This window comes from Sceloporus undulatus, chromosome 3 (assembly GCF_019175285.1).
Source record: "Sceloporus undulatus isolate JIND9_A2432 ecotype Alabama chromosome 3, SceUnd_v1.1, whole genome shotgun sequence".
NCBI lineage: Eukaryota > Metazoa > Chordata > Lepidosauria > Squamata > Phrynosomatidae > Sceloporus > Sceloporus undulatus.
Window position 1 is genome coordinate 30257081 of NC_056524.1, and position 18370 is coordinate 30275450.

General features: G+C 40.2%; 1 protein-coding gene across 1 annotated transcript in view; it reads right to left on the bottom strand.

The window, feature by feature from the left end:
• Positions 1 to 8599: 8599 nt before the first annotated feature.
• ATP8A2 (ATPase phospholipid transporting 8A2) overlaps positions 8600 to 18370 on the bottom strand; it is a 500148-nt gene continuing 490377 nt past the window's right edge. The window contains exon 36 of the mRNA XM_042457059.1: positions 8600 to 17393. Coding sequence (XP_042312993.1) covers positions 17296 to 17393 — 98 coding nt within the window. The 3' untranslated portion in view covers positions 8600 to 17295. The remainder of the gene's footprint in view (positions 17394 to 18370) is intronic.

The following is an 18370-nucleotide window of genomic DNA, read 5'->3' on the forward strand; positions in this document are numbered from 1 at the left end:
TGCTTTGTCTTTCCCCCTTTCCCTCTCCGAGCTCCGTGGTTTTAATGGAGAGGAGGAGGGGGGGGAGGAAGGAGCTTGAATGCCCCCAGGCCTGAAGGGGGGGGGACCAGACCCCCCAACCCCCCCCCTCTAGCTACGTCCTTGGAAGCCACAAGCCTAGACATTTGTTACTGCTGCAGGATTTGGTACTTCCTGGATTAGTAAAGTGTTGCTCCTCACCCGTGGTGTTCCAAGCACTGAGTGGTCTTGCAGATTGATAATAAAAATAAAAATAGAAATAGAAAAATGATCCTATTTTCTGGCTGAACTTGTCCTTTGTACTGAGGAAGTTTTCCACACTCTCTGTGTATATTCTTTTTGTGCTGCTCGTTCAGATTGTCCAGGGAAATGAATCTCCCTTATCCTTCATGGTCATGGCCTCAGTTCCTCCTCCTCTTCCAGGCTAGATTGCATTAAATATTTTGTCATCCTGGCCTTGCTTCTCTGACAGTATTGACAGTATCCATATTTTTTTGTGGGTTTTTCAGGCTATGTGGCCATGTTCCTCGAAGAAACTTTTCTGGAACATGGCCACATAGCCCGACCCCCCCCCCCCCCCAAAAATCTAATTTAAGCAAGTGTTTTAATGCCTAAGCAGGCAAGGTTTTCAATGTAGATGTATGGTTTATCTGTTTTTAGTTTTGGTATTATTTTTAATTATAGTGTTTTAATGTAGTGATTTTAAATTCATCTTGAACTTTCTGTTAATGTTTTTAATGTGTTATGAAAACTGCCTTGGATCCCAGCTGGGAGAAAGGTGGCATATAAATAAATAAAGTGAGTAAGTAAATAGGTTGAGCATACATTGTGGTTATGCACTGTATATTGCCATTGCACATTGTGTACTGTAATTGTGTCTTGTGCACTGCAGTTTATATTGTGCATTTCACATTGTGCATAGCACAACAGCACCCAGTTATTGCCATGTGTTGCACAGTATTGCCATTTTGTATGGGGGTTGTGTAGTTCTGGTGCAGCTTATCTGTGCATTTGGATATTTAACACTGCACTGAAGGATACTGGATTTCAGTCTTGATGTTATTTATTAGACTAGCATACACTGTTGATGCTTAAAGCATCATGCTTAGTGACACCACTGAGACTGCCCATTGTGACATCACTATTGCAACATCTCCATGGTTTGGCCCCGTGACATGACAAGGGGCCCGCCCTAGGTCTTAGGTTTTGGCCTTGAAATCTCAGAGCCTGGAGTAGTCCTTCCAGGTGGTACTCTGAGACCAAATTGTACCACTGCAGTTGGGTGACAACAAATATGCTTGAATGCACCTCCACCTTAACAACAAAACCCTTGCATGCTGAGAACTAGCTTTAGGTGAGAGGGACATCCTTATTTTCTATGTGTAAAGACAGAAACATTGTGAGGAATCATTCCATGTTGTGGTTCCATCACCTGCAGTCTGATGCAATCCAGAAACAGGTTGAAAAAAACCCCTATGTTTGGGGATTACACTGCTTACAGTCATACAGCCAGCATGACCACTGACCAAACTGATAGTTGGGGGATTTTGGGACTTGTAGGCTAATTCTCCAACATCTCCAAACAGTTATTAGAGCCTACATGATGGTTCAGACTAAAGTCTCAACCTTCCGATTTTCACTGCTCTTTGAGAGGGCCACAACAAATTTGGTGAGTTTCAAAGAAGTAACAGCATAAAAGTCAGTATAAAAGGCAGCAAAAAATACTTGTTTTCAAAGAAGTTGTCATGCAGTCCCTTGCAGCATAAATAGGAGGAAAGGAGGGGGGAGGAAAAAAGTCTGGAATGTTGCAGCACCTTTAAGACAAAGTAGTTTTTATTTTGGCATGAGCTTTTGTAGTGATAAATCCACGTCTTCAGTAGGGTGGGTTTATATCTATGAAAGCTCATGTTAAAATAAAAACCAGTTAGTTTTAAATGGATTGCCAGATGCCCCCCCGCCCCCCCGATGCAGTTGTTTCTTCAACTCTTGCTTACATGTACATCCAAAGTAAATTATATACATCTTTCCCAGTTCAGTGCGTGAGATGAAGTAACACAAAAAACTGGAGGGGGGGGGAGAACAATAACTTCCTGAATGACTTAAGGTCCTTGTGATTCAGGAAGTATTTGGAGCTAGAGCTGAAACTATGAATTATTTAACTGAATGATTTTAAAAGGAGACCGTTAAGGGTCTGTGTAGTTTAAAATACCTATCCTGTGCTTTTGGTCACAATGAAAATCCCAATAAAATATAAAACTTCCTATTTTCAGTAGAGCTTATGAAGATACTGTAAAGCATGGTTTATGGCAGGGTAGGGAGGCGCCATATATTGTTCTTTTCTTCTGAATATAAGCAGCTCATATTTGGGTGCCAGACTGCAGTGGGGATGCAAGCCCTTAAATGCTATTCTGAGTTTTGTTGCGGGGGAGCTAAGTTGGGGATTTAAAGGCACTATTTTAAAAAGAAAGGATAAAGCTCTTTATTGTTGGCTCTTCAGGAGAATTTGGAGCATTCCTTCAGCTCTCCTTATCAGCTACAGTGTGATAGTGGTCTTTATGTCTAAATTAATTGAGAAGCAGGATTGCATTAATTTTTTCCTCAGCTAAAATACTAAATGAATTTGCTTGGAGGTGTTCTTCTCTTTCAAGATTACACAGTGCCCCCCCCCCCACCTATAAATCCCATTTGTGCCACACTTTTTTTTAAAGGAGAAATTCTTTTTCCCATTTTGCCTCCTACTTTTGTACTTTTCATAAAAATTTGAAACAACTGCTGTTTTTCACACTAAGCAAGGTAAGGAAGAACAGTTAGCACTGCAGCATTTTGCATCACAAATAAACTGTTCGTTTCTACTCAAAATAACAGCTATTCCTGGATCCCATTCAATCAGTCTTCATTTCTAAACTGACTTTGGCTTTGCCTTGAAATTGCTAGTTGCTGGTCAGTAGCATCCCATTCAGTACCTACTGTATGATCTTCCCAAATCAAAGGCTCTGTTTTGATATTACAACAGTTTGTTCAATTGCAGTTCAGAAAAACAAAAGATAAAGGAGAAAAGGATCTCCGATTGAACCTTTTAGCTCTATTCTTTCCACTTAACCCAGGTTAGAATGTTCTCATCGAAGCTTGGAAAAGGTTACTTATGGGAATGACAACTCCCAGAATGCATCATCTTTCCAGATGGGATAGAGCACCATAACCAATGAAGAGTTTTGTGGCACCTTAAATAAATACCAGCAAGGTATACTTGGCAGACATTTTTGTGGACTGTAGCCCACCATATCTCTGGCATCATTGAAAATCATTTATTGGAAATCATGTTTGAGCACACACACTCCAATCCAATTGTTCAAAGCTGCAGATATGCTGGTTTTTTTTAAGTCTCAAACTAGAATTGAAATGATCATACTTTGCCCCTCTAAAGCTGCTGCCACATTGTAGAACTAAAGCAGTTTGACACCACTTTAACTTCCTTTGTGTAATGCTATGGATTTCTGGGATTTGTAGTTTGGTGGGGCACCAGAACTCTCTAACAGGGAAGGCTCTGAAGGTTAAAATGATGTCAAACTGCTTTATTGCTGGAGTGTGGCAACAGCGTAGGAGAGAAACAACCCCAGCTTTAACACGATTCTGCATTTAAATTGTCAGGGGGCATTTACTGAAGGTAACAGTGGGAACACTTGGGAGAAGAGTGGAAGTACACTTGGAGAAACTGAGTTGTATCAAATTGCTGGAGGGGGGGGGGTTAAAACTTTTTCCAGAGCAAGAATATTTTTCTATGTCATTTTTTCATAGCCAGCACAATCATCTGAAAAACACCATGGCCTGTTACAGACTGCCAAAATAAAGCTGCTTCGGGAGGTATGCTATTTAAATGATGCATACACCCTAAGAATCCAAAAGCTGCACCAAAGCTGCACTCCAGTGCTTAGGACTGGAGTGTGGCTTGGCGCGACCTCCGGACTCTTAGGACCCATGCATCATTTAAATAGCATACCTCCAAAGACACCCGAAGCAGCTTTATTTTGGCAGTCTGTAACAGGCCCATGTAAGCAATTTGGTATATGACCAGTTGCCTCATATCTTTACTCTTCAATAAGATTGAAAGGAAAGAGAGAGGAAAGGAAGAGAAAAAAGAGCTTGCCTGTAATTCAAATTAGTTCATTTCTGGCCTTTGAAAATTCTGAGCTAGGATATATTTGTAAATTAGGAGCAAGGTTGTTCCATCTCCTCCTGCCCTATTACCTCTGTGTAAATCTCAAAAGGTTTAATTTTTATTTTTTAAATTTTTTAATGGGAAGTGAACATGGAGAAGTGGCAAGATCTCTGTCCGTTTCTTGAAGAAGGCCAAAGTGGAAAGTAAGGATGGTGGACGAAGCAGCTGTTCACTTGTTCTCTCCAAGCAACCTTGCAGATGTTTTCTGAATGGATTCATGAATGCCAAAATTACATCTGGAAGATCTTCCAATGAAACCACCCAGTATGTTTGTGAGGCCACAAAACAATGGGCTCCAATTGTTCTCTGGAGTGTTATATCCCTCTCTCTCAACTTTTCCAACTTAATAATGGCCATAATCCTGTCTATACAGCAAAATTACGCCAGTGAGTGAAGTAGTAGTGGTGCAACAATAGATGAAAATGGGCTATTGTCTCTCTGACTTTTGGTGGGTGGTATGCAGTGGTTTTAGTTGCTGCCATTACACCTTGATTGAAAAAAGATTTCTGTTGCCCAACATCAGTTTCACACTGTACAGTTGCAGCACAATGATTCCACTGTAACTGCCAAGGCTCTATTTTATGAACTCCTGGGATTTGCAGTCTATGGAGGGGTGCTTAGAATTCTTAGACAGATAGATCTAGGGCAGTAGTGCCCAACCTTTTTTGTGCCCCTAGAAAATGTTTGATTAATGCTATCACCTCTTACAAAAGTAATATCACATTAGAAGATGAAGTCCAATTTCTAATTTTTGGACCACAAATGGAACCACATGCAGTACTGTGTGTGAAGAGACTGAACTTAAAAAACCCCCACTTTTAACTCAGTGCAAAAATTGCAAATCTAAATTAAGCAATTAGATTCTAATCTATTCAGAGAAAAATTGAGTGGTGACTTGTGACACAAGGACAAAAGCCACTCTTTATCGCATTCCCATGAAATTTCATCTCGTGCCTCCTGGGTGTGTGTGTGTGGGCATCCCAGCTTGGGAACTCCTGATTTAGGGCCTCACCAAACTGCAAATGCCAGGTGTAGCCATGGCAGTTAAAGTGGAATCGAAGTGCTATAATAGTGTGGTGTGAAAGAGACCAACATTTTCAAGAGAATTCCAACCAATTGAGACTTTTCCCAGTTCAGTTCCCTGTACATCCCAGTCTGGTGGCAGTCAGACACAGGACAGAATGGATAAAGAACTATTGGTTCCCCAGACATTTTTGACTTGTTCTCTGGATATCTGATATGGAATACTAGTTTTTTTTTTATTTCCTGAAAACTTTCTAAAGTCCAGGGATCACCACTCTGAGTAGTATTGTTTTAGAAAGCAACTCACATCAGCTATTACTATTTGGCCATATAGGCTGTGGGCTAAGGGGAGTTACAGGTCAAAACAGCTGTAAGTTTTGCATCACTGGAGCATGGCCTATATTTGATTGTGAAGAGTATGCCTGTGAAGAGATAGTGTGTATGTGTGTGTGCTTGAGAGCGAGAGAGAGAGAGAGAGAGAGAGAGAGAGAGAGAGAGAGAGAGAGAACTATCTTGAGGCAACGTTCTATGGTTTTTAAATTGCAGATGTTCCTTCACATCTACCCCAAGGAAAACAATGAAGCCATGAAATAATATGGTGTAATACAATTGGCGATGATGCTATAGATGCATTGTGTGTGTTTGTATCTTCAAATTGCCTGTTGATTTAAGGTGACCCCATTAATTTTATAAGGTTTTCTTAGGCAAGGAATACATAGAGGTGGTTTGCCATTCCCTTTCTCTATTTCATGGCAGTCTCTCTTTTCCAAACTAACCAAACCTGATTCTGCATAGGTTTTGAGAACAGGTGCCTTCAAGGTTTTACTGTTTATCAAGTATTCTCTTCCTCTCATAAAGTCTCGACTTACACTTTGAACAGCCCAAGGTCACTCTGAGCTGACTACTTACTTCTTGCTTCCACTGGGTTATACTTATGTAAGTTTACCCATGAGCGACTACGTTGAGGCATGGCTTCCAGGAGAAGGTGAGTTTCCATGTGTTGCTGTGAAATACTCTCAGGCCTATACATCTGTTTGCATTTCTAGCATAGTATGACATCCCCAGGCTAGTAAACTAGAGACAAATATGAGCTGCACATATCCTGTAGCATGTTCCATATTATACTTGGTCTGGCCTTGTGGCATGCCTGCCAAAAAGGATCATTACCATGGGGTTACAAGAACTTTGACCCCCCCCCCCCCCCCCAAAAGAAGAAGAAGGAGGAGGAGGAGGAGGAGGAGGAGAAGAAAAGAGCTGAATTCTTTGGAAATCTGTGAAGTTTCACAAGTTCTCACTAGTAACATTTCTTGTTTTTCCCCCAAATAAGTTGATCATGTCTCTAGTAATGGGATGGCTGAGAACTCCAGATGGATTGAGTGGATTACAGTATTTTTTTTTTAAAAAAACAACAGATTGTCAGTGGAGGTTAGGGAGTCTTGGCAATGTCTCATCCACAGAGTCACCATGACTCCGACTCAAGGGAGGTTAACAACAAAAAATAGCCAATGTACAACCTCCGACTCAAGGGAGGTTAACAACAAAATATAGCCAATGTTCAATGGGCCTGCTGTATTTGTGGGCTCTGGATCTGTGGATTTAATCAACCGTGGACTGAAAATGCAGAAATAGTTAAAAAAACAAACCCATCCCCCCCCCCCCCCCCAACCCTGAGATCTAATGTAACCAGGCTGAGAAGTGTTCACAGGGCTGTAGCAGAAGTGGCAGCAAGGCTCAGAGCACTTCACAGAGGCAAGGAGAGAGGCACAAACTACAAGCTTGCAGAGATACAAGTGCCTATTAAGAATGTGGAATAGGGTAGCAGTGGAGATGGCAGTAAACCCTGGGTGCCAGGTACACCATTTTCATGCTCCCCAACCTCAGGAGACCTTGCCATCTGCATGCTTCCACCATTGGGACAAAAGAGAAGTGCTGTAGCCACCAACTTGAAGATGTTTCTACTAGTTTGTTCCAAAGGCAGAAGCAAGCGGCTGGTGGGTTCCCCAGAGGTGAGGGGAGCATGAAGAATGTGTGCCTGGTGCTTGCTGCCTCCTCTACTGTTGCCCTATGCCATATTATTACATAAGGACTTGATCATCCATGCTTTTTTTGTTATCTCTGTGGGGTCCTGGAACCAAACCCCTGTGGATATCTGTACACTGCCCTCCATATCCATGGATTTATTATCCATGGGTTCAAGCAACCACAGCTTGAAAATATTTCAAAATTATATAAATTCCAAAAAGCAAACCTTGATTTTGCCATTTTATATAAGGGACACCATTCTACTTCCCCATTGTATTTAATGGGATTTGGGCATCCACAGATTTTGGTATCCACAAGGGTTCCTGAAACCAAGCCCCAGTAGATACCAAGGGCCCACTCTACACTCCTTACCAATATTGCCCAATATTGAGTAATTTTTTAAAAAAAATAATAATACCAAAACCTGTGAAGCAGCAGTTGTCACGGACACAAAGTAAACAACTAGGGCAGAGGAGGGCAAAGTGTGGCCTTCTGGGTTCATGATTTCTCCAAACTCCCCCCCCTAAAATTGCCCGCAAACCAAGAAAATTGTACCTGGTTGTATAAAGAAACAAAAAGAAATTAACCATTTGGTAGCACAACATCCCAATTTTCCCTGGAACTTTATTTCCTCTCTTTTGGGGGGTTTCTACTCATTGGCTTAAATGAAAGACACAATTATGGTTGTAATCCCAAGACTAGCAGAGAAATTGCCTCCCACTCCCCACGCTAGAGTAGCATCTGAAAAAAAGGTTGCTTTTTAGACCATGGGTGGGCAACTGTGGAAGATGAAGAGACTTTGGAAGACTGCAGCTGCTCCCTATATATGTTTGCATCCAAACACCCTCTATGAGGATATAGGGAAATGTTTTCCAATTGGGATGAATTTTTGATCTCTTAATTCAGAGACACATTAAAAGCCATTCCACAGGTAGGAACATCTGCACTGCAGAAATAATCCAGTTTGACAAGATTTTAACTGACATGGCTTGTTGCTATGGAGTTCTGGAAGTTGTAGCTTTATGAGACATTGAGCCTTCTCTGTCAGTGCCACAACAAACTACAATTCCAAGAATGCCATAGCACTGAGCCATGCCACTTAAAGCAGTGTCAAACTGGATTATTTCGGCAGTACAGATGCAGCCACAGTTGCACATTTTCAGAGGTTGTATTAAGTGCTACAACTAGCGAAGTCAGGGATTCTGTGTTTAAGCATACACAGAGCCCTCTCTCTTTTACATTTTTCTTGGTGGATGAAGAATGAATTGAGATGTAAATCTTGGGGGCATCTTTGGGAAATTTCAGCCCTGGCATTTCAGTAGGTAGATGATGGTGATGATTGAAGCAATTCACAGGCACGATGTTATGACCACTATACACTTAATGTACATTTCAAGTTTAGATACCTGCATTACAAATGAAAAGACAATATTTTTTTCAAAATAAAGGTAAGGCTTTTTATTTACATTAATGCAAGGTATAATAAAGCCAAGTCCATATGGAAATTATACAGTTAGGATCTTGCTCTTTTACATGGAAACATGACACATTCTTACCGCATGTGAAAGAATACATAAAAGCAGAATATTTCAGTTGTTTTCCATACTGGCTTACTTATTTAGGTCTCCATAATTGCAACTTGAACCATTTTCACATGCTCCTTCCCCCTCACCCCAAAGCACAACACTTTTTTTCTTCTTATGCTAGACTAGACCATTTAAAGAGGAACAGAAAGGAATGTGCAATAAAAAGAAGATTGTACACGGTGAACATAAGTAAATGTGGCATAACAAAAAAGAGGAATAAAGAAGAAGATGGAATCAAAAGAGATCTACAGCCTGAGTATATGTTGCAGTTAATGATGAGGCCCACAATAAGTAGGCTCAAGTCGACAAAAGAGACTACATAGGTGGGAATGTGCAGTGTTCAAGGAGAAAAGGGTTTGTCTTCTGCTACTTTTGGCATGGCACTGTTGCCCATCAGAGTAGGATAGGAAGGAAACGGTCCCTGGAACTGGCACTGTTTTGAGCCCACACTGCCAACAGGTTAAATATAACCTGGAAGATGTGAAGAACACTGAGCATCATCTACCAGTACTACAAATATGCCCTCCATGGCTTCTTCCAAAGCTAAGAACACCTGGGGAACTGAGCGCTCCTCTCAGAAGGTTCTCTCAGGTTGCTCTGAGAGAATACCCTCAGAAATCTATCCTTTGTGCATATGACTAGTGTGTGCATGCTCAGAGCTTAGAAAAGTAACTTTTTTGTGCACTACAATTCCCACAATCCCCCAGCTAGCAGTCACACTAACTGAAGGATCCAGGGAACTGCAGTTCCCCAAACTTAGATTTCCAAGATCTGGGTTGGATTCTTTCATAACAATACCAAACCATTTTTATTTGTCTTGAGAGATGTTTAAAGATTCAGAAATTTTCATATCATTTTTATTTAAAAATAATTCATACCACTTCAATCATTTTAAAAAAAATATCAAAGCATCTTACCATATGACCTCATTCAGTTGAGTCAAGATAGATTCTGAACACAGGGAGGTGATTCTTCTTCAACTTAGATAATTCCAGATATATTACATGAAGATGGCCATATATTTATTTGAGATACAAGCCAAAATTCAGTGTAGAGTTAGCCAGAAAGAGTTGTTTAATCAAAGACTGCATCTGTACTGCAGAAATAATCCAGATTGCCACCACGTTAACGGCCATGCCTCAGTGCTATGGGAAGTGCACTATGTTGCGGGACCAGAACTCTGCTCCAGTGCACAACAAACTACACTTCCCAGAATTCCATACCATTGAGCCATGGTAGTTAAAAGTGGCGTCAAACCGGATTATTTCTGCAGTGTGGATGCAGTGTACCTAAATGTGACCAAGCCTGAGGCCTAAAACCAGTATTGTGTAATGACTTTTCTTTAAAGGAGTGCAAGAACTAAACCTTTTGGTTTCCTACCTTCCTAATTCTCATGGTCCTATTACCTTTTTTTTAAAGTTGGTTATCAGTACAATCCTTATCAAATGCCACCAGCTTGCTTGTTTTGGGTAAGTGTGAATAGGAGTGCAACTGAAGTGTTGTGTGTATAAATACAGCAGATATTTACCACATGTTGAATTCTGCACTGTAGAAAGGCTGTTCATATGGTTGTTTTGTTGACAGATGGTCTACTCTTCCAGAGAAACACACCCAAACAAAGCACATTGCTCAGGGCGGGGCATGTATATGAAAATTAATATTTGGGGATGGCAATTTTAAGATATTCTCCATGTGTCTTTATCAAGACATTCTCCACAGATGTTCCTGTCTTTGCTACACCACTTCATTTCCTTCATCGCCTTACTGTTCTTTTTTTCGTGGAGAAAAGCTTTCTCCCAATTTAAGTACTGCTGAGTAAAATGCATTTCTCTATGGAGCATCTGAGTAACCCTGCACAGGTTATGTGCCAAGGGGGAGACTACTGAGTGAAATGAGGAAGCACACATAACTCAAAATGAACCACACTATTTTGTCAACCTTAGTTTGGCTTCAATTATTTAGGATAACAACCAATCCTCTCCTGGTAAACACAGTGCTGCTTGTTCTAAAAATAACGTGCCTGTAGTAACTGGAGACTTTGCTCCGGCATCTGCTGTTTAAAACTGTTGGCTGTAAACTGGAGTCTCTCTCTCTCTCTCTCTCTCTATATATATATATATATTTGCATCCATTAAAAAGTGTGTGGTCTAGCAGAAGATAGATTACCAAGGCTAGACTATTATCTTAATTTACACACTGCATGCTTTATGTTTGCTTCACACTTATTTTTTTTAAGTTTTTCCTTTTAGGTACATTAGCCACTGGCCTTGACTCCAATAATTTTATTAGCAATTCCCAGTTTTTTCTTGACAAGCTATTATTGACTTCCTCTGGTAGCTCCCTACAGCAAGATCTGAAACCCTGTCAAGGAACAGAAAACATCAACAGATTTCTCATTCGAACTTGACTCAGACCCTGCTCCATGTTTTCTAATTTGTGACAAGACAGTAGTTAAAGAAATAGCATCTTTTGTACACCAAGTCTAAGCAGCACATCATATTGATCCAAAGGAAGAAGTCGTATCTGTTTCTTAACAAGGGAACACAGACATGGACTGCTCCCCAGATTGTTCCAGAAAACCTAGCAGGGCGGTCAACACAGAAGGCTGCCAGAATCCTTTCCTTTCCTTCCTTCCCTTCCCTCCACTCCAGCATTTTTTAAATCAGCATGGAATTGTTAATCCAGACTGTCAAGCAAAAATCTTTAGCTTATTCTGCTCCAGTACCCTGTCGAGTTGATAACCTTTTCCTGTGACATTTTCAAAGGTGACTCTTGCCACTCTATGCATTTCAGCCAATGGATGTTGAACATGTTTACACAAGGACCATTTTCCATTTGGTTGATAATGTGATTCGGATATGGCCTGGCTCATGGCTCAGCTCATGAAGATGAGAAGTTAAAGTATTCAATGCTATTATGGACGCATGCTTGGTAATGTCTCCAGAAGGCATGAAGAATATCAGGCTTTGACCTGGGTGTGTTCCATTGGATTAACCTAGATCCAGATTAAAGTCTTCCTGGACTGACAAAAGTTTGACCCACCAGTCCTAATGTCACATACTATATAGTAGTGCAACAAACCCTATGTGTAATTTCTGTTGAGCTGATACTTAACACATGCATCTTAGTTCACACCAGCTAGTCACTCTGGGGACAGCTTGAATTGGACATTGAGTGACCTCAATTTCAACATAGGTCAAAATGACACAGCCCCATAAGCCTTGGCAAGTGAAATAAATCATGTCAATCGACAGCCACTCTCCTCGCAACACTGCTCACTTTGCTGTATCAAACAAATAACTGAGGCTAGAGGGGGGAAGTCATTTTGAAATGACTTGGAAACAGTATGAGAGAGAGAAAGAAAGAGAAAAAGAGAGGGCACACAAATGTTTCCCAGATGGTGTACATGCAGCAACAATATTTGCTTTCCTGCATTGGTCAAAACAAGTTTTGCTAACACAGTGTAATATCAGTAGCACAAAGATATGAATCAATAATGCCCTTATTTAAAACATGCCTCTATATCAAGACTAGGCAGCCTCTTTCACCTCAAGGGCCAATTTAATTTCAAGGAGATTTTGGGGGACCATATTTCAGTGGTGGAGGTGGTAGGCGTCCATTAACTGTTCTCTGGCATATTTTTTTCATTTCATTTTAATTTTTTTTAAATAAAGGGGGTAGAGCAATAGCATAATTCCAATGTAGTTCTATCAACAACTAATGCCCAGAGAAAGCACAGGGATATGTAAAAATATAAAGAGTAAATATACAAAGTAATATGTAAAAGCAAAACAGAGCAAGTGTTGGTTCATACAAAAAAGGACAGACTTGTGTCAGGTTGCAGCAGTATGTCTGCAGTAAACAATCCAATAAACAAAGCATGAGCTGAGAAAGTATGGAATTCTGCTCTAGTCAATCTCACTGTAGCTTGCCTACAACAGGCAAGGTAAAGAACAGTTGCATCCACAAGCAGCAAAACAGAGAGAAAAGTGGAAAGCAGTTAAGCCTGCCTTACCAACAATCTCCAGCATGTTATATGTTTGGCCACCAAAATGGAAATCATAAGTGAAGACTGGTGGAGGAAAAAGTAATCCCTGGATGTATTTGAAAAGAAGCGTTCAATTGGTCGCTAGAATATTTGAAATGTTTTTGTTTACTCATGCAAGTAAGTTGACCTGGTCATTTAATTTCAAATGGACACATTGTTAGTTTTCAATAAAAATTGCTAAAACATCTTGAACGGTTCCTTTTGTGAAACAGGATCTGATCCGTGTGTGTGTGTGTGTGTGTGTGTATGTGTGTGTGTGTGTGTGTGTGTGTGTGTGATTTTTGCCTGTAGTACCAAATTTTCTCTTAAAGAAATAATGCCAATGAACACATCCACTTTGTTAACTCAGGTATACCTGTAGTGTCATTATACAATTGCATAATTCCAGCCTCCTGTTTTGTTTTGAAACACCAATCATGGAGCAGGAAATAGCTAGCAAACAAGATAGTATAAATGGTATGGTTGTAATTCGAGTATGAGAAAGCAAACATGGGAACTAACATCACTGAAACACAAGTACAGTGATGATGCAAAAGAGTGAATTGCCATGTCAATTTCTAAATACAGGAGAAGTGGTTTTCCAATGAAACCGCTTAAAGAACTGATTAGTGTGATAAGCACGTAAGACTTGGAAGATAAGTTATAATGGACTTACATAAGATCTTCAGGTATAAAGATACTAACACCAATATCAGGATCAAATATATCGGAATTTCCAATTTCTAGGTAAGGATGTGAAAGCTGGAGAGTGAAGAATGCTGACAGGAATCAACTCATTTGAAATGTAATGAGGGAGGAGAGTTGTATGGATACCACCAAAAAAGACAATCTTAGGAACAAATTAAGCCTGAACTCTCACTAGAAATAAAAGTAAGTAACCTGAGGCTATAGTACTTAAGACACATCATAAGACATTAATTTGGCAAAAGATGTTTAAAAATCATACAGGAGAAAAAAAGTGATAATGTATAGAATTACAGACTTACATTTTGTAGTAGATGTTTCTGCTGTAATTAGGTTGGTGTGGAGGGATCTGAATACAAGCAGAAGCCACTCCCTTTCCTGGCAAAATGGGAGTTTTGACAAAGGTCAATAAAATTAAACCCCATTAGCAGCAGTAAAGTAACTTCTTTTGGGACCCAGGCTGTCTCTGATCTTTTTGAGGCCACAGGGTCCTTTCTAATTTTTTGCTTTTAGTTGGCCCAAAAAAAGGTGTCACTGTTTTGTGGGTTAACTAGGTGCTTAACTTTAGATGGGTCATGCCTGAATTAAAAAAACAAACAAACAAAAAAAAACATAAAAGCCTCTAATACTAGGGTTCGTTCATTGGTACTAACAGATTTGCTGTGTGACCTGTGCATGTTTACTCAGGAGTAAGTCCCACAGAATTCAAAACTAATTCCTTGTAAATGCACCTGGAGCTGCAGCCTCAGTTTTTACCTTGACCTCATTTGTCACTTTTCTTAAGATTTTTCATTTTGTTCCTTGCCTTTGTCATCAAGACACCCCCTCACACAGACATTTGGCCCCTTGACATTCAGGGTTGTTGGCAAATTGCTTCCCAGTTTCCCTTTTGCACCACTGTCTTTCTGTCATTTGGAACACAAATTGCAGGATCCTCCAGTTATGGTCCAAGAAAATCTTTGCCAAACAATGAAGGATCACAACTCTTTTGTGCTCCACACAGAAGGGGAATTTGGAGTCTTAAAGGTGAGTCCAAGAAGGAAAGGAATGGTGGCACACAACCATTCATTTCAAACCCTCTGGAAAAATGAGCCTGGGAAGGGATTCGGATGGCTGTTTTCCTTTGGCTTCATAAGTATAAATATTCATATGTGAATACCTTTTTGGATACACTTAAATCAATATATGTTCCACAGGGTGGTCTGCAAAAGCCAAAACATGGTGGCAGCGTTTTAAAAATTTCTATGCAGTACATGTATAAAATGGAACAATGAGGTTGAAAACAACATTTGTGACAGTATTTAAATTTTTAGAGATGTGGTCTGGTTACAAGAATTAATAGAACGTTCCTGGAGAACAGCACTATGGGGTTATTCAGGAGTTTTCTTTTAGTGCAACTATGTGATTAATCTCATGCATTCTGGGTTTGTTGTTCAAACTATGGAGCCAAATCTCTGTGAGTTTTGCTGCTCACATGTGTCAGCACTCAAATAAAGATGGAGTTGATGATGTGGATGTATTCAAAACATGTTCAAGGCATACAGAGTTTTATCCTGGTTTATCCTGGGTCTATTTGCATTGGTTATTCAAACACCAGAGAATATAAATCTTTTAGAAAAACTCAGAAACCACCACCCATCATCAATTATCCCGCATTAAGTGGATTTTTGGCAAACCTCCCCACCTCCCCTAACTATAATCAGATGCATTTGAAATACATGTGAACAACAAATATTCAACCCAGATTCTACCTGGATTCTTTTCACCATCTCAATAACCCCTATGTGACTGTTAAGGACTCTATTCATCTTTTGTTTTTCTGAGAGTCGTGCATGATCCTGAGGTACACGTTCATGGTATGGCCACATCATGTAGAAAGTTTGCCAATCAGTCCAGCAAGGATTCCCTCCATTTCTTATGCTTTCAAAAACTAAAATGATGAATCCTGAATTGAACAAAAACTATCTTGTGGACTCTCTTCGGACCAGCAAATAGGGGCTTAGCTGATTAACTAACCACACATGCCAATGTTTTTTTCCTGGCAGGACTTCTGTGCTACATGGCAGACAGAAATCTAGCAAGTCAAGCCCCACCACCTTGCATTACTACACCAATGCAAAGGAAAAAGCTTTATCTGAGGAAACTCCATCTTGTCATAAAGCCTTGTCAGAAGCAAGCTGGCAACCTGAATGTTAATCCCATTTTAAAGAACACAATCTCTGCATATTTATGAAATCCTATCTCATAGGAACCATTTCCATGAAGTGGCTACCCCAGAATTTGTAAGCTGATTAAAAAGCAAACACAAGCAAGTCTTGCTCCTTGAGCTATTTCTCTGTGTAATGAATAGAAACAGAGATGCTTTGAGTCAAAATCAAGTTCATTCTTGTTTGATTTCCCTGGCCTGTACATTTTCTCAGGGAAGAGGCATAGTCTACATTTTGTTTCTTTGAAAGGAGATTTTTCCTTCTTCTACTCCACCCCACCTACTCAACTTTTACAATAAAAGATATGCATTGTTTACTGATCTTGTAGGAAAAAAACACCCACTTCAAGGTCAGGATAGTCCAAAGCAGATCCTTTCTTCACCTCTCAAATGTTCTCATCATTTGCAAAAGCAGAGAATGTTAAGGCACCAGCTATTTTGTTGTTGTTGTTTTTGAATATTTTTAGAAAGGTCAGTATGAAGAATCTGAACAAAAGGGGACAGAATGCCCTAAATTCATATGATCTTCTTGGGAGCCCAAGAGCTCCTTTGCATTATTCACATATGACTGAGAATATTTCTGTGGATGATGGCAAATGAACACTGAGTGACTAGAATATTAGATAGAGTAACTAGAGTGACTAGTAACTAGATCAGAATAGTTACTCACATACAAAAGAAGCCTGTGTTCAGATGCACTCCAGCAATTAATAAAGGTCTGCATTGCAATCATTGTTTCATGATGCACAGTTGAGCAGAACACCATGCAAACAGCACCCATTGTCCTGCCATGCAGCTGACTAGGGTCAAGGATAGATATTGTGCCTGAAAGTGTATATGTGTGTACCTGTGTATGTAAACAGCTAACATTGTTGTGATATATTTGCTATCTTACAATACTTATTCTTTCTGAAATAAGCTAGCAATATCCGCTCTTGCGGTCGTATTCTTGCCCTGCTACATCCTCCATGATAATGTTTATTTTCCTGCTCCCCCCACCTTTCCATGAACATTTTGGTCAAATAAATAGTGAGTACTACAAAGTTTCATACTGTATATGCAGTTTTGCACATTTGAATCTGGCCATGACAAAACAGGAAATGCCAGCACTCTTATTTGAATTAAAGCGAATGCGGGCCTCTAAAGAACATACAACCTCCTTACTTTTCTGTGTCTACAGCTCTCGCTTCAGACACTTTTTTCAAATGGCAAGCAAAACCAAAATGTTTTCAATTTCACACCCCATGTAGCACAGCCAAGTATTTCATAAATAACGTGAACAAATGTTAGGCAGAGCACGGCGGCTTATTTCAAACGATGATACCCTAGCCCTGGTGTGCACTCAAGGTCTGCAAGAAGCATACATAGCAAACTCGTTGGCTAAGGCCACAGTAAAGGTTTTTCCGGTGTTGCTGTTGCCAGCCTTACTTAACAGTGGATGCATTGATCCCAATCTTATTACTCGAGCCACCAATCAGGTGAATGGACCATGTTATTCTACTCCAGCTCTCTGTTTTGTAGTGTCATAGGATCGAACAACTTGAGACTGGGAAACAACTCCATATTCTTCTTGAGAAAATGCATATCCATCTGAAAAAACAGAGAGTAGAAAGAAAGACTTGAAGTAGGTTGAGGATGATGGTTTGCTTCTTTAAAAACTGAAAGTGGCCACTTGGGAGACAGAAAACAGATAAAACTGTCCTTCCAGCTCCTAAGAATCTTTGGAGCTGGCAGGGCAGCTTCAATTCCTGGGGGAGATGGCTTTCACTGTTCTGCCTGCTCCTTGCATCACTGCCTGCCCCTTTTCTTCTGTTGCCATGTCACTGCCTCCTTCTCCTTAGCTGGCACAGTTATGGAGACAAACAGAATCTATGTAAATTGTTTCTGTGTTCCGATGCATATCAAGCTTTGAATAAAACCTGTGCCAGCAAGAAGGCCCCCTGTATCTATAGATATTTCATCCCTGGTTTCAAGCACTGAAAATATTCAAAAAATGTGTGTGTGTGTATTAAAAACTTGATTTTACTATTTTATTATGCCACTGTATTTAATGGGACTTGAGCCATCATGGATTTTGATATCCATGGGGGGTCTTGGTACCAAAAACCCAGTAGATACCAAGGCCTCATTGTACATGATTTTTAATGCTGAGAGATTTCAGAGAACTGAACCACAGACACATCATTCCCCTCACCTCACATACGGTTTCTCCTGCTCTTGTATATGGTCCATGAACAGAGTAACTGCACATTGTCACTTTGTTCTTTAAACTCCATCTTATGCTTATAAGGGAAATCATTGGATATTTGAACATCTTCCTCACTTTCCCTCCTCTGCCTTTTAAAAGGCTGCACCTATTATATCTGCCTGTATAACAAGTCGTTCATTGTTCAGAGCACTTATAGCTGCCCAAAAGTGCAAGAGCAGAGTGGCACAGGAAAAAAAAAAGGCGAGTCTTGAATTCTTAGCCTCTCTGATCACCTCCCAAGCTTCTAGGGAGAATGTATCTGTTATCTGATGGCTTGGTGGCTGTTGTGGTGGGAAGTGAGTTTTGTAATATCCTCAAA